This window comes from Plecotus auritus (assembly GCF_963455305.1).
Source record: "Plecotus auritus genome assembly, chromosome: 8".
NCBI classification, from domain to species: domain Eukaryota; kingdom Metazoa; phylum Chordata; class Mammalia; order Chiroptera; family Vespertilionidae; genus Plecotus; species Plecotus auritus.
In genome coordinates, this window is record NC_137782.1 from 94,063,923 (window position 1) to 94,087,280 (window position 23,358).

Here is a 23,358-nt window from a genome sequence, read left to right on the forward strand (position 1 = left end):
TGAATTCTCAGAAAGAGAAATTAAATAAGCAATCCCATTTACCATTGAAACAAAAAATTAAAATACTTAGGAATAAACTTAGCCAAGCAGGCAAAAGACCTGTACTTGGAAAACCACAGGACATTGAAAAAAGAGATAGAAGATATAAACAAGTGAAGAATATACCATGTTCATGGATTCGTAGAATCACCATCATTAAAATGTCCATACTATCCAAGGCAATCTACAGATTCAACGCAATCCCTATTAAAATACCAATAGCATATTTCACAGATCTAGAACAAATACTCCAAAAATTTATATGGAACCAAAAAGACCCTGAATAGCTGCAGCAATCTTGAGAACGAAGAACAAAGGTGAAGGAATTACAATACCAGATTTCAAAGTATACTCCAAAGCCATCGTAATCAAAACAGCCTGGTACTGGCACAAGAACAAGCATAGAGCAATGGAACAGAATAGAACCCAGAAATCGACCCAAGCGATTACACTCAATTAATATTTGACAAAGGAGGCAAGAGCATACAATGGAATCAAGACAGTCTCTTCAATAAATCGTGTTGGGAAAATTGGACAGATACATGCAAAAAATTGAAACTAGACCACCAACTTACACCATACACAAGAATAAATAAAAATGAATAGAAAGCTTAAATATAAGTCGTGAGACCATAAAAATTCTAGAAGAAACCATAGGCAGCAAAATCTCAGACATCTCTCATAACAGTGTTTACAGATACATCTCCTAGGGCAGTGGTTGGCAAACTCATTAGTCAACAGAGCGGCAAACCATTTGCCGACCACTGTCCTAGAGCAAAGGAAACTAAGGAGAAAATAAACAAATGGGACTACATCAAAATAAAAATCTTCTGCACAGAAAAAGAAACCATCAACTAAACGAAAAGGGAGCCCACTGCAATCATACATCTGATAAAGGGTTACTATCCAAAATATATAAGAAACTCATACAACTTAACAGAAGGAAGACAAACAATCCAATTAAAAAATGGGCAAAGGATCTAAATAGACACTTCTCCAAAGTGGACATAGAGATGGCAAAGAGACATATGAAAAAATGCCTAAGGTCACTGATCATGAGAGAGATGCAAATTAAAACAACAATGAGGTATCACCTCACACCTGTCAGAATGCCTACCACCAACAAATCAAGAAATGACAAGGGTTGGCAAGGATGTAGAGAAAAGGGAAGCCTAGCACACTGCTAGTGGGAATGCAGACTGGTGCAGCCATTATTGAAAACAGTATGGAGTTTCCTCAAAAAATTAAATATGGAACTGCCATTTGACCCAGTGATCCCACTTCTAGGAATATATCCTAAGAAACCTGAAGCACCAATCAGAAAGAAGGTATGTACCCCTATGTTCATTGCAGTACAATTTACAATGCTAAGATCTGGAAACAGCCCCAAGTGCCCATCAGTAGATGAGTGGATAAAAAAGCCGTGGTACATCTATACCATGGAATACTATGCAGCAGTAAAAAAGAAGAATCTCTTACCCTTTGAGACAGCATGGAGGGACCTGGAGAGTATCATGCTAAGTGAAATAAGTCAGTCAGAGAAAGGCAAATATCACATGATCTCACTCATATGTGGAATCTAAGTAACAAAATAAACTGATAAATGGACTGGATCCAGAGACATGGAAGCATAAAACAGAGTGTGAAATCTCAGAGGGAAGGCAGGGGAGGGTGGGAGGCAATCAACCAAGGACTTTGTGTGAATATATGCATGGCCCATGGACAAGACAATGGGGTGGTGATGATCTGAGGTGGGGGCAAGGGCAGGCTGGAGTGGGCAAATGGGGGGAAAAAGGGACATATGTAATACTTTCATCAATAAAGAATTATTAAAAATAACAATAATATGAACAACTATAGTAATGATAGTAATAATGGCAGCTAATATTTACCAAGTGTTACTTACAAGGCTTCACACTAAACCTTTTATTAATTTAACCTTTCCAAAAGCCTTTTTGGATCACTAATATGCTCATTTTATAGATGAGGTCACTGAGGCTCAGAGTGGACCAGGATTTCACCCTCTGGCCATCTGACTCCAGAAGCCATGATCCTAATCACGGCCTTCAGTGCCCCTTCGAGTACCACTGTACTTTTTAAAAGTTGCCTCCCTCTAAAAGAGATAACTTGCCTAAACGATTTAAACTATAAACACCAACTCTTATTAGGAACCTTGGAGATGAAAAAGGGAAGAACGGAGTGTGACTTCCATTAATGTTAGCTGTTTTGGTAATTTGCACAGGCCCCCTTCACCAGGGAGAAGCCGGAATTAGTTAATTTTATGTTGACAAGCCTGCTCTCCCCTGGACAGGGAGTTCCCTGAGAGCTCTCCCTGATTCTGGTTCATCTATGTAGGTCCAGAACAAGTAGGTCTCAAGAAACGTTTGTTGAATGGAAAGGAAAGCTTCCTTCGCCACAAAGATGAACTTGCACATCCAGGATGTCACCTCCCCCAGCCATCAGTCCTTACAGGGATGCAAAAGGAAATGAGATGACAGGTAGGGGCAGGAGAAGGAGAAACGTCGGCGCCAGTGATCAACTAGGGACCGGAGACAGAGCTGGGCTTGTGCCCAGGACACCTGAGAAGTCCGTACAACTACGGGGCCGGCCACACGGAAAGCGGGACCTCCCCAACTCCCCAGTACTCTGAAAAGTCCCAAGGAGGAAGTGGAGACCCTGGGGGAGCCCCCCTCCTCCCGCGGCAGCTGCCACAGGAGGCGGAGGAGGAGGAAGAAGAAGAAAAGGAGGAGGAGAAAGAAAGTGACAGGAAGTTAGACGTTTCCCAACAACCAAACTCCTACCCCGGAGGGGAGGGCTCCTCATCCTCGGCCGCCCCGCCCACTGAGGAGGGGCCACCACCAGCGGATCAAGACAGTGGGGGTCCAGCTCCTAGGGTCCCAACAAAAAGGGTCCGTCCTGTAGCACCCCGCACGCGTCCTGTGCGCCCCGAGTTCTAAGAGACGTTGCCAGGGAGGGGCGGGGGCGCCCCAACTGTTACTTACAGTCGTCTAAGTCATCCTGCAAGTCCACAAAGTACAGGGGGATCTCTGAAAACCAAGAGACACGGGAGTTACAAGGGAGCTACACAGGCGGGATCAGCGGCGGGCAGGGTCTCGGGCCTCGCCGGGTGGGCGCCGCTGAGGAGGAAGGGGTCGCCCCGGCGCCCTCAGAGCTCGACCCCACTTACCCGCCATCTTGGGATGGGCTTAGAGGCGTGGTCCGTGGTAGGGGCGGGGCCAGTTTTCCTGGACACGCCCCTCATCGCCGGCCACGCCCCCAGGTCCGCACCTCCCACGAGCCTAGCGGCGCCGGACGGGCCCCGCCCTCGCGGCTAAGGTGGCTGCCGAGGTGGGCGTGGAGGTCAGGTGACCCGGCCGGCGTCCCAAGATGGCGGCGGCGGCGGCGCCCGGGAGGCCGCGGCACCGTCCCGGCTGCTGAAGCGGGTTTCGCGCGGCTGGTGGCGGAGGGGCCGGGGTCGAGAGCCGGCGAACCGGCGGCCGCCGCGTCAGCACGCCCCGCGGCCGGGGCTGGGCCGAGCGGCGGCGGCGCAGGGGAATGCTCTTGCGGGCCCTGGCCTGTCCCTCCTCAACTTAGGGCGGCGGCGGGCCTGCGCCCCGGCTCCGGGGCCATGGCGCTGAGGGAGCTCAAAGTGTGTCTGCTGGGGGTGAGTGGCGGCGGGCCGGCCGGGAGGGCCGCGGGAGGCCGGGCGGGTCGGGGACCAGGCGTGCCCACGTCCTGTCCGCCCCTGCCTTCAGCCTCCGCGCGGGACACCGCCTTCCTGCCCGGGACCCTCCCTTCACCCCGGTGCTGAAGGTCCTGCTGGCAGGAGGGACCCTCCCCGTCCCTGCTGGAGCCCGAGGTCTCTTCCCGCCCCTCAAAGGGTAGAGAGCCCTCCCTGTCTCCCCTTGTTAAATAGTTTCCTACTCAGGTACTAGTTAAAGTTGGCCAAGTCTCCTAAAGTCAAACTAGCAACCGGTCCTAGGGTTCTACAAGCAGCATGAGCAGCCTTCCCCGTCCGTTTGGTGTTTTTGAACTTGTGGATTCACCCTGACACTTCTCGCACTTACTTTGCTGCGGGACATTCAAGTCAGGTACCGCAGGACTGTCTGAAGCTGCCGCTTCCCGTCTCGTCGGGGCAGCGGTGCCACTTCCAAGTGCGCTTGCTGGGGTTGCTCCCCTGCGCATCACCAAAGGGTTCCCAAAACTAGCTTTTCCCCTCCCAGGCAGCAGGGCGGGGCGGGACCTGTCCAGGATGACCCAGAAGTAATGCAAGAGTTCCTCCTTTACTTTCTACATTCAAAAAGCAAGTAAGTTTGTCGCTGTTCACAAGAAGCGGAAATTTTGGGTCTTTCGAAAGGTCCCAAAGTCTTAAAAACTGGAAAACCCCTCTCCTGTAACACGTTTGAAACCTCTTAATCACTCCCACTTAATCTTTATGAAAACCTCCCCCTTTGTGTCCCCTAACTTCTAAAATTTATCCAAGATGAGTTTTCTGAAATCCTGAACTTACAACACAAGGTAGTTTTCAGGTCTGCAAGCAGATAAACCATACTCACCCATCTCATTCTCTTTCAGGACACAGGTGTGGGTAAATCAAGTATTGTATGGCGGTTCGTGGAAGACAGTTTTGATCCAAACATCAACCCAACTATAGGGTAAGAGATGAAGTTTATTGAATATACATTTCACCATGTGTCGAAAGTCCTTCCAAATAAAGAGTGTGTTCCAGGGACAGACCTCTCCATTGTACACACTAGCAAACTCAGAGACGTTGGTTTCGTCATCTCTGGAAGATCTTGGAAAAGATACAGTGAGGATTGCTGTGTTTAAAGAAAATTATCTTTTGATTTGTGAGGAGTGAAAACTTCCAGATGAAAGTATCAATTAAAGTTTAGCATATACATAGAACCTTCGATCTATATCTCAACAGCAGTTACACCTTGAAATATGGCAGGTGAAAATGGGTGTGGATACTGATACTATCTTTTCAGGCATGTCAACCAAAAGGTATTTAGATGATTTTCATACTTCCTGAAAAGTAGGAGAATGGGGCCCGAACCCTACTCATGCATTCTTGCTCTAGTAGTATTAATGAATTGATAAATGAATGTTGACATGTAAGATTTCTTTTTAGGATATCTGGTTCTTTGGATAAGTGACATTGACTAGCGATTAATGTTTGACTTAGAGAAAACTTCTCAGGGTATTCAAATACCGTACTATTAATACTTTCTCTGTGAGTTGTGTTTTATAGGTTTTAGTACTATGTTAGGCTTGGGAAACTAAAGAGCTGTTAGGCTATTTTTACTGCAAACCCTCAATCAAATGGTTTCTTCCATTTAAAGAGAAAGGCTATTCTGCCCGGTAGAGAAATATTTTACTACATGTACATGCACATATGAAGGCCTGGAGATGAAATCACCACCAACTTTCCAAAATTCAAATGCCTTTCAGTATCCTTCAAAAAAAGAACTGTTTACAGCATGTTTAAGGCATGACCTCATTGTCCTCAGGGCCTGCCTGTTGCTACCTGCATGGGACAGTGAAGGGACAGGAAGTGATAGCAAGGAGTGCTGGTGACTCAGTGAGTGACACACCTGACACCTAGTCAGAACTGCAGACACAGCTCTTAAGTAGCCAAGAGCTCCCTCAAATGAGAGAAAAATGAAGGGTGTGTTTCCAGCAATTGTGCAGCTCAAAGCCCTGTCCTGGGCATCCACTCCTCTCTGTTTGCAGCCCTCCCAATCTGACGCATGTGGGGTTCCTAACTTTCTCAATCCCCTCTCCTCACCATGTGCTCCTGGCTCACATTTCACAGGAAAAGGGAATACTATACAAGGCTTTCCCCTTATTTTCTTCCACCTTTCCTTGTTTCCTCAGCCTCAGGAGATGTCTTCCTCCTTCATGACCAGCCGCCCACACACCTGAGCCCGGAAGTCCCCCTCTTCATCAGTTCTCCCCTTTCTTCCCTAGCCCTGCTTTCTCATAGCATGCAAACATACTTCTAATGTACCTGCTCTATGAAGACAGTACCCAATCCTAATGCTCAAATTGTGGAGCTCTTGAAAGAGAAGTTACTACTTCCTCAACTGCTGCCCACTCCTCAAACCACTGTTGTCTCAATTCCACCTCCGCCATTCCACTAAAACCACATTCCCTGAGTACCATTTTTCTATCTAACTACCATAACCAATGGCTTTTTTTTTCTTTATTTGTTCACTAAGTGCCTACTATATGCCAGATGCTAAACTGGCTGCTGATGACTGAGACCTGGGATCAACAAACCATGGCCCTTTGGCCCACCTCCTATTTTTGTAAATAAAGCTTTATTGAAACACAGTCACACCCATTCATTCACATACTGTCTCCATCGCTTTTGGGACTTCAGTGGCAGAGCTGAATAGTCGTGACTAAGACACTATGGTCCAAAAAGCTGAAAATATGTACTATTTTGCCCTTTTCGGAAAAAGTTTGCCAGCCCCTGATGTAGATAAACTTGGTGCTTGCCTTCATGGACCTGACCTACAAGTAGGAGAAACATAGTCTGTAACTTGTGTACAGGAAGTGATTAATTTGACCACTTTCTGTGTGGAATGAGTGAGAGTGTATAAGGGGCCTAACCTAGGCTTAAGGAATGACTGATTTCTTAGTGGAACAGTGAAGGTATTGAACACTTGGCAGCCCTGATATTTAAATATTGAAAAAAATGAGTGGATTATACTTCAATAGAAAGTTTAAGGAAAAATAGTTTTTGAACAGCAGAAGTTAACTAGGTGGTATTGAGGGTGGTGAGTAGCATAGGGGAGGGCATGTTGGAGGGGTAGCCAGGAGGCTAGTGAGGCAGCAGGGAATGGGCCCTCGATATCTGGGGAGGCTCCCACATCACAGGATGTCTTAGAATTAAAACTACTGTGTCTTTCCTAGTTCTCTTCCTATGTTCATAACCTTGTTCACTCCTGCCTCTCCTCCCACTTATTTCGTACATAGTGGTCTTCCCCAAGTTGTGTCCTGCTCTCATTCCCTTCCACAGCTCAGCTCCACCTGTGTAGTTAGACTCAAAGTTAACTTCTCCAGCCTTTCTCCTTAGGACCTGGTTCCCCTGCAGAACTCAGTATTCCTCCTCGGGTCCTTCATCCTTCACTCCCATATTTTTTTTCTTTTAAATTTCTTTATTGATTAAGGTATCACATATTTGTCCTCATCCCCCCATTCCCATCCCAAACCCCTCCCCACGCATGCCCCCACCCTCCTGTTGTCTGTGACCACTGGTTAGGCTTATATGCATGCATACAAGTCCTTTAGTTGATCTCTCCTCCTTACACCCACCCTCCCCTACCTTCCCTCTGAGGTTTGACAGTCTGATCGATGCTTCCCTGTCTCCGGGTCTGTTTTTGTTCATCAGTTTATGTTGTTCATGATCTCCCCAGATGAGTGAGATCATGTGATACTAGAAATACACTTATAAGAACTGAAAATGAGACAAGCAATATTGGTTATGCTGAGAGGCAAATGAATCAGTCTGTAGTGAGTTTCTTTCTGGGCCAACAGTTCTTTTGAGTCCCAATTTAAATGTCAAACAGTTCTTATGTGTACATATCAGCAATGATATTTCAGTTCTGGATGGTGGACAAATGGTGGTAATGCAGGTCCGACCCTCTCTGGTTTGGTCCTGAGAAACCTGCAGCGACGAACAGCTGCTGACTGCTAGTATGGCAAGGCGTCGTCAGCGTCTTCCATCTCTGGACTGTTTCTCTTCTGTCTTCATGGCTGGAGCAGTCCTATCAATTCCTCTCTGTTGCAGAAATCCACATGGTCTTGGAGTTGTTTTCTGAAAATATACAAACATATTCTCGACCAAAAGTTAATAAAGGAATCTTTTCTATAAATTTGACTTGGGATCCTTTTTCATTTTTTGCCCAAACTATTTTCCTTTGGCTTGTTTTGACACAATGTGTGTTTTTCATGGGTGTCTTGCTGTTAGCATTACGAAGGAAAGTTAATTTTCTAAAGTAAAAATTTTCTAGATCAATTTACTTACAGGATATTTTTCCTTACATGATATTCTTCACTCTCCCCCCTTTTTTTATTTAAATATTAGGAGGCTTTTGGAAATTTTATAATGTAGTCTTGATAGCTTATAAATTTTAAATTTTTTTACTAAAATATGACTGTTTTAGGTTCATTACATGTTACGTAATTTTACCATGAGATGAACTACCAATAAAAATTTTAGTTACCACTTTAGGAACAGCTTTTTGTCCAGTACCATTAATTTTTCTAGAATATTCACTTATTTCACTTAGCCAATTTAAATTAGTCTGAGAACTTGACTACTATTTTACTGTCAAATTTAATACTCTAACAACAATCTTATTTTACCCTGTAAATATTAGTGGAAGGGATTATTTGCCTTCTTGAGTAGGCCCTGAGCATTCCTGGTGCTTGGCTGGATTTAGATATCAAAAACCCACTTCCCCACACCATGGGTACAAGACAACTCAAACAAGTCTTGTTGCAGTGAGAGGGCAGCTGCTGTCGGCCAAGTCTCTGTCTGTTACCTGGGTCCTGATTTGAGCTGGGCATGGGAAGCGAAGCAGCCATGGGGGCAGGAGACCTCCCTCAGAAGGTGTGAGGGTTCAGGCCCCTGCCAAGTTGGGGGGGGGTGAGGGTCTGTGCCCCACCTCTGTTGACCCCCAAGTTCTCTCCTGATGGCCCCCCTGCGACTGTGCCTGTCTTAGGTTGTTCCTTCCCTGAGGAATCTTACCCGTCTCTGGCTAACCAGCCATCCTCCAGGGCCAAGCAGGGTGATGTGAGGTTCAGTTCTGTCTCTTTAGTAGACTATGCCCCCGTGGCCTCCACACCCAGCACCTGCCTTGGGATCCCCTCGCCTGCTGGGGGCCCCGGCACTGATCACATATCTTGGGGAACCCAGGTTTCTTCTCCAGGGAGGGCCCAGCTCACCTCACTGGGCGAGAGACAGATCCATGGTTCCAGCCACCACGAGGCTTCAACCTCAGCATGAACAGAAAGCTCAGGCAACAGCTGTGGGCAATTGGATTGTGAGAAGAGGATCCCTCTTGGCCAAAAGGGTGCCTTCCCAGGGGGCCCTCTACACAGTGGAAGGGATTATATCCTTTCATGTCCTTTTTAAATTGCTGCCAGACATTCAAAGAATTAGTTTGTAAGTTTGTTTGGGATAATTGTACATTATGCTGTTGTAATTCTAAAGTATCAAGAGATGTGTTACCTTTGTCTCCAAGCACCAAAAAGATGATTTTTTATTGATTCTCAAGGGTGCGAGATACTATCAAAGGTAATGGGGGTCTTCACTCCCATATTTATGGTCTTCCCTAATGGGCCAAATGGGGGGAAGAGCATGGCCCTGAAGAACCATCCTTCCTGGACTTAAATCAGGGCCTCAACCTTGTGCCAGCTGGGAGAATTTCTGGACAACTGACCGAGCCTCCCTATTGGGGATTGGGAGATGATAGTCATGCCTGCCTCGGGGGTTGTTGGGAGAATTTGGTGACATGCTGAATGTGCACAGGAAGTGTACAGAGAGTATTGGTGGTTGGTAGTAGTACTATGATCAGATGCCATTTGTCAATACACCGTTCTCCATCCACCCATTCTACTTCCCCAGCCCTGTTTGTGCTTCTTCTGACCAGTCACTGGGACCAGGCCTCTCCTCCCCATCTCACAGCTGGAAGCCCTCATCCTGCCTTGCCTAGACAGTGGTGCAGCCTGCTCTCCCACTTCCAGCCAGTTCTCATTGCTGTTGTCTGAGCTTCTTTAAAAACAAGACTGATTTTCCACTGCTCAAGACCATGGCAAGACCCAGCCTCATCTCATTTGCTTCCTTCATGCTCTTCTTGCTCACTTCTCCCTCCTTCCCATGCACACAAACACACCAAATAAATACCCTTTCCCACATGTGTACTTGACATATGCAGTTCTCCCTGGATGGGGGAGCTTTTCTCTTCTTTGTCCCCTTGGTAAGTGCCTGTTGATTTGTTAAGATTCAAGTACTGCTGTTAGCTCCTCTAAAAGTTGCAAACTCCAATGCCAACAGGGGCCTGGCAAGAATGTAAATGAGGGAGATGGCCCAGATGGAAGAACTTGATCTCAGGTGTGAACTGCCCCAATTTTCTGCCTTCCCTGCACCATACTCCCCTTATCTTCTTACCTTTATAGAGGCTTTCCTTCAGTCTCCTCTGGTTTCTCATCCTGTGAATCCTCCCTTTTTATGTATGATTCCCAGGTAGACCCCCCCCCTGATTTCAAATTCTTGCTTGATGACCTAATTCATTTTGTGGCTTTAAGTTGCATCCTTAGCAGGGATTTTCAAAGCCAAGGCTTTTTTTTCAGATGTATATATGCCTATGCTATGGCCTCTCCCAACACAATACACATGAACTAGGTAAGACATGGCCCCCGTTAAAATCACCTTGATAATAAGTTGCGGTCACTAATAGGAGGAGCATATTGTGTTCTTCAAGTGTACTGGGATGGAAAACCGGTTGAGAATTATCAAAGATTTTACTTCTTCCTTTGCAATCTATATGCCTTTTATTTCTTTTACTTGTCTTACTACATTAGCTAGGACCTCTACTACTTTGTTTTGGAGTGGTAGGAAAAGTCAGCCTTACCTTTTTCCCAGTCTTGTAGGGGAAAAGTATTCAGTCTTTTATCAGTAAGTAGCATGACTAGACTGCAGATTTTTTTATAGTTACCCACACTATCAGGTGGTGAATGTTCTTACCTATCCCTAAAACAATGAGATTTTTTATCATGAATTGTGTTGAATTACATCTTTTGAATTGTTTGATGCTTTTTCTTTTTTAATCTTAAAATAGTGAATTACAATAATCAATACTGAAATATTAAACCAATGTAATGTTCCTAGGATAAATGTTACTTGATTATTATTATTTTAATACATTATTGGATTTGATTTACTAAAATTTTGCTAAGGATTTTTGCCTCCATGTTCATGATGGATATTGATCTGTAGTTTTCTGTAATATCTTTCTCTAGATTTGGTATCAGGGCATCATAAAAGAAGATGGAAGTGTTTCTTTCTCTTCTACTCTTTTGGGAGAGTTTATGTAGAATTGGTATTATTTCTCCCTTAAAGGTTTGGTATTCAGCAATGAAGCCATCTGAGCAAGGAGTTTCTTTGTCAGAAAATTACAGATTCAATTTCCTTACTAGATATAGGCTTATTCATTTCTTCCTGAGTATCCTTTGGTAGTTTATGTCTTTCAAGGAATTGGTCCTTTGTGTCTATGTTTGTTTGTTTTTAAAATATACTTTTATTTGTTTCAGAGAGGAAGGGAGATGGAGAGAGAGATGAAACATCAATGATGAGGGAGAATCATTGATTGGCTGCCTCCTGCACCACTCTGGGGATTGAGCCCGCAACCCAGGTCATGTGCCCTGACCAGGAGTTGAACTGTGATCTCCTGGTTCATAGGTCGATGCTCAACCACTGAGCCAGCCGGGCTATGTATTTCTTAATTTATTAGAATAAAGCTGTTTATAATATTCCTTTATTATCCTTTTAATATCTTTAGGATCTGTTCAGTTATAAATATATCAATTTTAATAGTCTTCTCAAAGAGCTTTTTTATTAATATTTCTCTTTCCTATTTCATTGATTTTTTTATTTTATTTTGATGGGGTTTTTTCTCCCTTCCTTCACTTATTTTGGCTCAATTTGTTCGTTGTTTTTTTTTTTTAGCTTTTTTTTTTAGTTGGAAATTTAGAATATTGATTTTTAAGATATATATACACACACACATTTAGAACTACTATAAATTTCCCTGTTAGTCTGGTTTATAAGTGAATTCCACAGATTTTTATATGTTGTGTTTTCATTTTAATTTAGTTCAAAGTATTAATTTTCCTTGTGACTTATTTGACATGTTGGTTTTTTAGAAATGTGTTTTCTAACTTCCAATAATTCAGGGATTTTCCAGAAATTTTTTAATTATTGGTTTCTAGTTTAAATCACAGGGGATGTACTCAATATTATTTCAAACCTTTTACATTTGATATTTGTTTAATGGCCTGGAATGTGGTTTTTGTGATGTCCCATGTGTACTGGGAAAGAATGTGTTCTGCTGGTGTTGAATAAGTCATCTTGGTTGATGGCATTGTTGGTGTCTTTTGTAGCCTTACTGAAACCTTCTCATTTGCAATGAAAGATGTGTTGGCTGAGTTGGTTGAGCGTCATCCTGTCCACTGAAGGGTTGCCGGTTGGATTCCAGTCAGGGCACATACCTGGATTGTGTGTTTGATCCCCAGTCAGGGAGTGTAGGGAAGGCAACTGATGGATGTTTCTCTCTCACATCAATGTTTCTCTCCCCGCCCCTTTCCTCTCTCTAAGCATTTCCTCAAGTGAGGATTAAAAATAGGGGTGGCCGAAACCGGTTTGGCTCAGTGGATAGAGCGTCCGCCTGCGGACTGAAGGGTCCCGGGTTCGATTCCGGTCAAGGGCATGTGCCTTGGTTGCGGGCACATCCCCAGTGGGGGGTGTGCAGGAGGCAGCTGATCGATGTTTCTCTCTCATCGATGTTTCTGGCTCTCTATCCCTCTCCCTTCCTCTCTGTAAAATATCAATAAAATATATTAAAAAAAAAATAGGGGTGTTTGAAATTCAACCCTAATTGAGGATTTGCCTGTTTCTCTTTTGGTTTAATCCATTTTTTGTTTATATATTTTGGAGCTCTTATTATTGAGTGTATATACATGTAGCATTGTTGTTTTTCACCATCATAAATACCTCTCTTATTCCCTAGTAACTGTCCTGGTTCTGAATTCTGCTTTGCCGAATGTTAATATAGGCTTTTCAGCTCTCTGTTGATTAGTGGTTGTGTGCCTTTTCCCATCCACTTACATTTACCCTATTTATATCCAGGTATTTAAGGTGGGTTTCTTACAGACAGCATTATGGGTACTGCTTTTATATAATCTGACAGTCTGCCTTTTAATTGGAGTGTTCAGAAGACCTTCGCTACTCAATACAGTTGTGGATTGACACATAGCCTCATTGAAACTTCAGTTAAAATTTAGTATGCATTCCTCAGTCACACTAGCTTCCTTTCAATCCTCATTGTAGAAAGCTCTGTTGTAGAGTACTAGTTTACATCATTTTTATTTATTTTAACTATTAATATGTTTTAGTTTAAATCTGTCATCTTGCTATATTTTTGTTTGCTCCATGTTAATGATTCCATTTTGTCTTCACTATTGGCTTATTAGCTCCACCTCTTTGTTTTATTATTTTAGTAATTATGCTAGAATGAAAAATAGAATCCTTTATCAGTCTACTTTCAAGTAATACACAATTTTGCATATAGCATTAAGTGCCTTACAAAAGTATACAGTACTTTCATTTCCCTTCTCTTGTCCTTTGTGCTATTATTATCATATGTTTTATTTCTGCATCCTATAAAGTCCACAATACACTTTAAAAAATTTTTTAAATCCTCACCTGAAGATATGTGTATTGACTTGAGAGAGAGAGAGAGAGAGAGAGAGAAACATCAGTCAGTTGCCTTCTGTATGTGACCCAACCCAGGATGGAATCCAAAACCTAGGTATGTGCCTTGACCAGGGATTGAACCCAAAATCTTTTTGGTGTACTGGAAGATGCTCCAACCAGCCATCAGGCTGGGCCCAATGCACTTTTTATTCCTTAGTGATCTTCTTCTTTTTTTTAATATCTTTATTGATTTCAGAGGGAAAGAGATATAGAAACATCAATGATGAGAGAGAATCAGGGATCAAGCCAGGAATCAAACTGTGTCAAAGCTGAACCCCTGAGCCACCATGGCTCAGATAATCAGTGATCTTTTAAAGAGACTATTAGTCTTTTTATCTCTGTACATCTACCAGTATCATCGTTTCTTAATTTCTGTATCTTTGTAGTAAGTCCTGATGTCCAGTAATGTAAGTCTTTTGTGTTATTTTTCAAGAATGTCTAACCCTGATCAATGTGGCTAGGTGATTCAAGCGTCGGCTTGTGCACTGGAGGATCTTGGGTTTGATTCCCTGTCAAGGGCATGTATCTGGGTTGCAGGTTTGATCCCCAGCCCCAAACAGGGTGGTAAAGATGGCAACTAATTAATCTCTCTTTCTCTTCTCTCTCTCCCTCTCCCATCCCTCTCTCCTTCCCTTCCACTCTCTAAAAATCAATAGAAAAAATATCCTCAGGTGAGGATTTAAAAAATAAAAAAGGATGTCTTGACTATTTCTAACCTGTAACATTTCCATATATGCATTAAAAATCATCCTGTCTGTTTTCACTCACACATCAACCACTCATCCCCACTGTATTTTTTAAAATATATTTTTATTTATTTCAGAGAGGAAGGGAGAGGGAGAGAAACATCAATGATGAGAGAGAATCATTAATTGGTTGCCTCCTGCCTGCCCCACACTGGGGATCGAGCCCCCAACCCAGGCATGTGCCTGACCGGGAATTGAACCATGACCTCCTGGTTCCAACCACTGAGCCATGCTGGCTGAGAGCCACTGTAAATTGTTTGACATTCCATTGAATTTAGATTGGTTTGGAAAGAAGTGACATCTTTATGATATTGAATCTTCTAATGTATGAACATAGATTATGCTTTCATTCATTAGGCTTCATTATTTTCTCTTGGTATTTTTTCTGCTTCTCTGTGTAGTGTACTTGCACATCTTTCATTAGACTTACTCCAAGGGATTTCAAGTTTTAATATAGTTTAATGCTGTTAATGTGCTAAATAGTATTGCTGTGAAATATCTTTATTTCTTATCCTTAAACTTTTTACTTCTTATTTTATTGAATCAGGTATGATCTTCAGTGCAATGTTGATTAGAAATGGTGGTGGTACTGGGTATTTTCATCTTATTCTACTCTAGGAGGGAAAGCTTTCACTATCATACTAGTAAATATGCTTATTGTGGATTTTTGTACATACTTCTTACCACATTACAGATGTGTCTGTCTTTTCATCATTTGCTGGGATTATTTTTATATGAATAATGGTTTTATCAAAAGATTTTTCTAACCTATTGGGTTGAACACATGTTAATGTTACATTGTGAATTTTCATGGAATAAATCCAGTGAGATCATGATAGTATTCTTTTTACATATCATTTGCTTTAGTTTCCTATCACTTTTTAAGATTTTTGTGTATATTTATAAGTGAGATTGTTATATAATACACCTTTCTGTAATGTACATGCCAGATTTGGTATCAAGGTTATGCTGGCCTTATAACACTAGTTGGGAAACTTTCTGTGGAAGAGTCTGTATAAAATTGCTCTTATATCTTCCTTAAATAATTAGAAAAATTCATCAGTGATGCCATCTGAGCTATGAGTTGTCTTAATCTAACAGAGTTTAAATAGTCAATTTCTTTGATAGCTGTGAGATTATACATATTCAGATTTCTTGTATTGGTTTTGATTGTGGATTTTGTTTTTGTTTCTTTAGGAATTTTGACTTTTTCATATACTTTTTCCAATTTATTGGCATAAAAACGTTGAGTTTCTATACTGATAGCCCTTTTATTTTATATTTCTGGCATTAGTTTTGCCTTTGATCAACTCTAGAGTATGTCTGCTCTCTATTTCATTAATTTTTTACTCTGATTTACTGTTTCTGTCCTGTTTAATGTGCTGTTTTTTTTCTAACTTATTGATATGCATAATTATCTCACTGATTTTTAGTCTTTATTATTTTCAGTTGTACTCCTTATATTTTAAAACCTTAACCATGGTTTTTGCTAAATCCAATAAGTTCTTATATATCATAATTTCATTATCATTCAAAATATTTTTCAATTTCTTTTAAAAAATTTATCTTTATTGTTGAAAGTCTTACAGATGTCCCCTTCCCACTCCCAGTTCTTTACCATACTATTGTCTGTGTCCATGGATTATGCATATATACATATAAGTTCTTTGGTTAATCTCTTCCTCTCTCCCCCACCCCCCCAACAGAATTATCAGTATGTTGCATGCTTCCATGTCTCTTGATCTATTTTGTTTGTCAGTTTATTTTGTTCATTGGATTCCACATATAAATGAAATCATGTGATATTTGTCTTTCTCTGACTGGCTTATTTCACTTAGCATAATAATCTCCAGGACCCTCCATGTTGTCTCAAGGGTAAGAGATCCTTTTTTATAGCTGCATAGTATTCCAGAGTATAAATGTACTACAGTTTTTAATCCACTCATCTATTGATGGACACTTGGGTTATTTCCAGATTTTAGCTATTGTAAATTGTGCTGCTATGAACATAGGGATGCATATATTCTTTCTGATTGGTATTTCAAGGTTCTTAGGATATATTACTAGAAATGGGAACACTGGGTTAAATAGTTACATTTTTAATTTTTTGAGGAAACTCCATACTGTTTTCCATAATGGCTGCACCAGTCTGCATTCCCACCAGCAGTGTACTAGGGTTCCTTTTTCTCCACATCCTGGTCAGCACTTATTGTTGGTTAATCTATTGATGGTAGCCATTCTGGCAGGTGTGAGATGGTACCTCATTGTGTTTTTAATTTGCATCTCTCTGATGATTAGTGACATTGAGCATTTTTTCAAATGTCTCTTGGCCATTTGTATGTCCTCTTTAGAGAAGTGTCTATCTAGGACTCAGTGGTCGCCAACCTTTCGGACCTCACGGACCACCAGTTGGTGACTGCTGATCTAAGTCTTAGCCCACTTTTTAATTGGATCTTTTGTCTTTCTTTTGTTTAGTTGTATGAGCACTTTATATATTTTTAAAATTAACTCCTTATCAGTGTGTCATTGGCAAATATGTTCTTCCATACAGTGGGTTCCCTTTTCGTTTTGATGCTGGTTTCTTTTGTGCAGAAGCTTTTTATTTTGATGTAGTTCCATTTGTTTATTTTTTCCTTTATTTCTCTTGTCCTAGGCGATGTTATCAGTGCAAATTCTGCTACATGAGCTGTCTGATACTTTGCTGCCTACATTTTCTTCTAGAATTTTTATGGCTTCATGACTTACGTTTAAGTATTTTATCTACTTTGAGTTTATTCTTGTGTATGGTGTAATTTGGTGGTCTAGTTTCATTCTTTTGCATGTATCTGTCCAGTTTTCCCAACACTATTTATTGAAGAGACTGTCTTGACTCCATTGTATGCTCTTGCCTCCTTTGTCAAATATTAATTGAACGTAATGGCTTGGGTCAGTTTTGGGGTTCTCTGTTCTGTTTTATTGATGTATGTGCCTGTTCTTGTGCCAGTACCAGGCTGTTTTGATTGCAGAGGCTTTGCAATATAGCTTGATATCTGGTATTATGATTCCTCCAACTTTGTTCTTGTTTCTCAAGATTGTTGCAGCTATTCGAGGTCTTTTTTGGTTCCATATAAATTTTTGGAGTATTTGTTCTAAATCTGTGAAGTATCTATCTAGGTCCTTGGCCCATTTGGTATTTCCTATGCCGTTGGTATTTCATTAGGGATTGCATTGAACCTATAGATTGCTTTGGGTAATTTGGACATTTTAATGATGTTAATTTTACCAATCCATGAATACAGTATATTCTTCCACTTGTTTATACCTTCTGTCTCATTGTAAAATGTTCTCTAGTTTTCTGAGTACAGGTCTTTTACCTCCTTGGTTAAGTTTATTCGTAAGTATCTCATTTTTTTTGTTATTGCAATGGTAAATGTGATTGTTTTTTGTTTGTTTTTCTTTCTGAGAGTTCATTATTGGTGTATAAAAATGCCATCAATTTCTGGGTGTTAATATTGTATCCTGCTACATTGCCAAATTTATTTATTAAATCTAGTTTTTTGGTGGAGTCTTTAGGATTTTCTATGTACAATATCCTATCATCTTCGAATAATGAGAGTTTTACTTCCTCCTTTCCAATTTGGATGCCTTTTATTTTTTCTTCTTGTTTGATCACTGCAGCTAGGACTTCCAGTACTGTGTTGAATAAAAGTGGTGAAAGCGGACATTCCTGTCTTGTTCCTGTTCTTAGGGGAAATGGTTTTAAAGTTTTTGCCCATTGAGTGTGATGTTGGCTATAGGTTTGTCATATATGGCCTTTATTGTATTTTCCAGTTTCTAATATGATTTCATCTTTGATCCAGGTGTCATTTTGATGTGTGTTTCTCAATTTCCAAACATAGGTAAATTTTCTGGTTAACTTTGTTAATGATTATTGGCATAATATATTGAAGTAAGAGAACATAGTTGATATTATTTAAATCCTTTAAAATCTCATAGAATTTTCTGTGTGGCCCAGCATATGTTGATTTTGGTAAATGTTCCATATATGTTTGAAAAGATTGTGTACTCTACAACCATTAGATGCTGTGTCCTATGAATGGAATTAGGTCAAGTTTATTAATCATGTTATTTATTTTTCCTGTTAGAGTTGCTCGGTTTTGTTTGTTTGTTTGTTTGTTTGTTTTTGTTCTACCTGAATCCTTAGAGAAGTGGGTTAAAATTTCCCACTTTGTGTATTTGTCTATCCTTTTCATTCTCAATTTTGCAGCTACATTAAGTATCTACAAATTTAGAATTTGATATCTTACTAATAATGCAAACCTTCTAATATTCTGAAATGTACTCTTTAGCTCTAGAAATGGATTTTTCCTTGAAGCCTAATTTGTTATTAATACAAGGTCACTAATAACTTTGGTCAGTATTTGAATAGTGCATCTTTTTTTCATCCTTTTGTTTTTAACTTTCTTTATCTGTATAATTTAGGTGGATCTTGTAGGCAGCTTATGACCTCATTTTGGTAAAGTATAATCCATATAACCATCACCAGAAATTTCCATCACCTCAGCAAGTTCCTTTTGTGAATCCCACTCCAATAAGCAACCACTGTGTGATCTCGATCACTAGAGATTAATTTGTCTATTCTTGAATTTCACATAAATTCAGAATGTGAAATATTACAGTATGTACTAGTTGGTGTTTGATTTATTCTCCATAAAACAATGTTCTGGAGCTTCAACCGTACTGTTGCATTGTAGCGTAGGCCTTTTTAAAAAATTGGTGAGTATATTCCCTTATATGAATAGATAATAATTGGTTTATCCATTCTCCTGGCTATAGACATGTAGGTTGTTTTCAGCTTTCGGGTATTACGAATATCAATGGTGTGAAAATTCTTTTACAGCTCTTTTTGTAGACATAGGCATTCATTTCCTTTGAGTAAATAGGAGTAGAATTTCCAGTAAATATATAAATAACTTAAGTTGTCAAACAGTTGTCCAAAGTAGTGGTATCCTTTTACCCTCCCCCCAGCAATGTATAGAATTCCAGTCATTCTGTAGCCTTACCATTATGTGTCTTTTTCACGTGAGTTATCCTGGTGGATGTAAAATGGTATTTCCTTGGGCTTTTAATCTGTATTTCCCAGATGGCTAATAACATTAAACATCTTTGGGCCTATTTGTCATTCACATATCTTTTATGAAGTCACTAAGTCTTTTGTCCATTTTTATTTGTGTGTTTTTTTGTCTTGCTTATTACAGATTTGTTTAAATTCTTTATATATTACAAATACAACTCTTTTGCTAGGTATATTTATTGCAAATATTTTCACAAGTATATTTATTGTGAATGTTTTCTTTCATTCCATGGTTTGCCTTTTCATTTTTTTAAATGATGTCTTCTGTTGAAGAGGACCATTCATTTTAATGAAGCCTATGTTGTCAGTTTTGTCTTTTTTTGGTTTATAACTTTTTGGTTCTCTCTAAGTAAGCTCTGCCTACAATAAGGTCTCAAAGATATTCTCCTATGTGTTTTTCATGTTATTAGCTTTGCATTTAGTTCTTTGAGCCATCTACATTAATTTTTCTCTATTATGGTTTCTACTCAGTGGCCTGGCATCATCCTTAGCACATAGGTAAGAGTGTCTTTATTATCTGGCTGCTTTTAAGATCTGCTCTTTATCTTTTGTTTTCACCAATTTACTGTAGTATCTATGTGCATAATATACTTTGGGTTCACTGAGTTTCTTGGATCAGAAATTCTATTATTTGGGACATTGTCAGCTATTATTTCTTGAAATAGTTTGTCTACCCAATTCTCTTCACCTATGGGATTCTAATTTCACACATCTATATATATAAAAGGCTAATATGCTAAGTGCCCAACCATTCGACCAGTAGCCATGACGCGCACTGACCACCAGGGGGCAGACGCTCAACACACAGGCATGGAAACATGGAACAGACTGCTGAATCTCAGAGGGGAGGGTGGAGGGGGAGGGAACGAAGATATTAACCAAAGATCTTTTATGCATACTAGAGGCCCGGATTCACACACTGGTGGGGTCCCTCAGCCTGGCCTGCAGGGATTGGGCCGAATCTGAGCACCGGGCCTCCGACATTCCCCAAGGATCCTGGATTGTGAAAGGGCACAGGCCAGGCCGAGGACCCCGGTACACGAATCCATGTACCGGGCCTCTGGTGTTAAATAAACTGTTATATACTATCTCACAAGTGACTGAGGCCTGTGTGTTTTCCCCCCATCTTTTTCTTTCAGTTCTTAGGATCACATTATTTCTATATGATCTGTCTTTAAGTTCAGTTTCTCCCTTCTACTGTCTGTACTGTACATCTAGCATATCTTTTTCCTTCAGATATTGTCCTTAATTCTAGAATTTACATTTGGTTCTTTTTTATATTTTATATGTTTAGATTCCCCTTCTGTTCACTCAATATGGCTCTTTTGCTTTGAGCCCTAATTATATTTACTAGTATAAGAGGCACTTTTAAAGTACAATTTGGCTAATGCCAACATCTGGATCAGCTCAGGATCTGTTGCTATTTACTCTTTTTTCTCTTGACCTTAGGTCACATTATATTTGCATATCTAGTAATTTTTTTTATACCATCCACTACAGGAGATATGTTGCAGAGGTTTTAGATTATCTTATCTTCTGCTGAGGAGTGTTGCATTTTGTTTAGTAGAAGGTCAAATTATAGGCTAGTCATTTTGAAGTTGTGGAAGCTTTTACACTTGCTTTTACACTTTGTTAGGATGATTCTTTTGGAATGTTGCCTTTACCCTTATTCCTGGGATCTTGTCTTTACTTATAAGGTATGGCCTATTTGGGTTTTCAGTCAGGGTGTTCACTGGGCCCCCATAACTTGGCAGGATTCAAACTCCCAACTCTTCTTTTCTTACAGTCAGCAGTAGATAACTCTCTGTTCAGCTTTATTTTTTTTAATATATTTTTATTGATTTCAGCAAGGAAGGGAGAGGGAGAGAGAGATAGAAACATCAGTGATGAGAGAGAATCAATGACTGGCTGCCTCCTGCACGCCCCACACTGGGGATCAAGCCACAACCCAGGCATGTGCCCTTTCTGGGAATCAAACCGTGACCTCCAGGTTCATATGTTAACACTTAACCACTGAATCATACTGGTTGCGCGCTGTTCAGCTTTTGCTAGCCTTTCAGCTGTTGCTGTCCTTGAAGGCTCCCCTATTGTATGTGTGGTTTAAGAGTCAGCTGTGGCCGAAACCGGTTTGGCTCAGTGGATAGAGCGTCGGCCTGCGGACTGAAGGGTCCCGGGTTCGATTCCGGTTAAGGGCACGTACCTTGGTTGCGGGCACATCCCCAGTGGGAGGTGTGCAGGAGGCAGCTGATCGATGTTTCTCTCTCATCGATGTTTCTGACTCTCTATCCCTCTCCCTTCCTCTCTGTAAAATGTCAATAAAATATATTTAAAAAAAAAAAAAGAGTCAGCTGTGGATTTGAGAGGAATTGGTGTATAGATTTGCAGCTCCTTCCTCAGCAGCATCTTCCTTTCTAGGATCTCTCTTCTTCATTTCCAACCACACTGGTAGCCCTGACCCTTGTCCTCCAGCCAGTAGCACTGACAAGTCTGTGAGGGCTATTTCAGTACAAGCTGCCACCACCGTTACTGGACTCCTAACTCCTAACTTTTACTTTTAATCTGAATATTTAATAATTTCACCTTTAATATAATTGGCAATGTATTTATGTTTAAACCTATAATTTTACACTTAGCTTTTCAATTACCCTGTCTGTTCTATGTTCTTTGGATTGAACTTTGTTTTTAATGCCATATTTTCCCCTTTGTTTATCTTGGTTACATTCTTTTATTATTCTTTAAATGTTTACTGTAGAAATTACCTTTAGCATCCTTGACTTATTCAAGTCTAATATAAGGTATTACTTTTATCATGTTCCAGCAATGCGAGGATCTCAAATCCAATTTCTCTGCTTCCTGCCTTTTATGCTCCTATAGTGTATTTTAATTTTGTAACTTAGACCTCATAGGACATTTATTATTGGTATACAGTCAACAGTCCTGTCAATTTCCTCCACATGTTTAATCTTTCCCTTGCTTTATATTCTGCCTGCATTTCTGACTTTTCATCTGGGATTATTTACTCCATTCTGAAGTATTTTGTATTTCTTTTAATATACTCTTCTGGTGTTCGGTTATCTGTTTGAAAATGTCTTAATATCATCTTTTCTTAATTGAGCTTTTATTTACATATAATAAAAAGTGTAGTTTAGTGAATTTTTAGCTTGTACTTGTTTTAAGTATTGTCAAGATAAAGAACATTTCCATTATCGCTGAAAGCTCCCTTCCTAGTATATCCACTCTCACCTCACCAACATACCCCCCTTTCTGTGATTTTAAACTTGATATAAATGGAGTCATATGTACTCATTTATGCTGCTTTCTTTTATTCAAAATACTGTTTTTCAGATTCATTCATGTTTTTATTTCTGAGCAGTATTCCATTGTGTTAATATACCATGATTTCTTTATCTAGTGTCCTATTAATGGACATTTAAATGGAGTCCAGTTTTGAACTGTAATGAATAATGTTGCTATGAATATTTGTATACATTTCTTTTTATAGACACACATGTTTCTCTTGTGTACATATACCTGAGGGTGAAATTTCTGGTTAATGTTTATTATTTATCATTGTGTAACAGTACCTTAAAACAGAATGAACATGTATTATCTTACCGTTTTGGGGACTCAGAAATTCAGTTTATAGCTGGTTAAGGCTCTTCAGTGTCTTCACAACATGGGAACTGTCTTCCTCATAATGAGTAATCCACGAGAGCCCAAGATGTAAGCCCCAATGTCTTTATGACCTTATCTGTCTTTTCCTAATAGCCTATTGATTACAGCATCAGCCCCATTCACAGTGGGAGGAACCGTAGGGCCATCTTGTGCTGGCTACCACAGGCGGTGTAAAGGCATATTTAACTCTGTAAGAAACTGCTCTTTTCCAAAGTGGTTGCATATTCTTTTTCATT

The 23,358-nt window shown here is 40.4% G+C and overlaps 2 protein-coding genes across 5 annotated transcripts in view; one reads left to right on the forward strand and one right to left on the reverse strand.

The window, feature by feature from the left end:
• Nucleotides 1–3,262, reverse strand: part of LOC308256769 (serine/threonine-protein phosphatase 4 regulatory subunit 1-like) — an 81,980-nt gene extending 78,718 nt beyond the window's left edge. The window contains exons 1-2 of one of the 3 annotated variants that reach the window (XM_080685032.1): nucleotides 3,227–3,262; nucleotides 3,042–3,086 (exon numbers count right to left, since the gene is read on the reverse strand). In XM_080685032.1, coding sequence (XP_080541158.1) covers nucleotides 3,042–3,086; nucleotides 3,227–3,233 — 52 coding nt within the window. In that variant the 5' untranslated portion in view covers nucleotides 3,234–3,262. The remainder of the gene's footprint in view (nucleotides 1–3,041; nucleotides 3,087–3,226) is intronic. The other 2 variants (XM_080685034.1, XM_080685033.1) reach the window with 2 other exon arrangements.
• A 146-nt stretch (nucleotides 3,263–3,408) lies between these two features.
• The window catches only part of RAB22A (RAB22A, member RAS oncogene family), a 59,231-nt gene continuing 39,281 nt past the window's right edge, over nucleotides 3,409–23,358 (forward strand). For both annotated transcript variants that reach the window (XM_080685039.1, XM_080685038.1), the window contains exons 1-2: nucleotides 3,409–3,703; nucleotides 4,615–4,694. In XM_080685039.1, coding sequence (XP_080541165.1) covers nucleotides 3,668–3,703; nucleotides 4,615–4,694 — 116 coding nt within the window. In that variant the 5' untranslated portion in view covers nucleotides 3,409–3,667. The remainder of the gene's footprint in view (nucleotides 3,704–4,614; nucleotides 4,695–23,358) is intronic.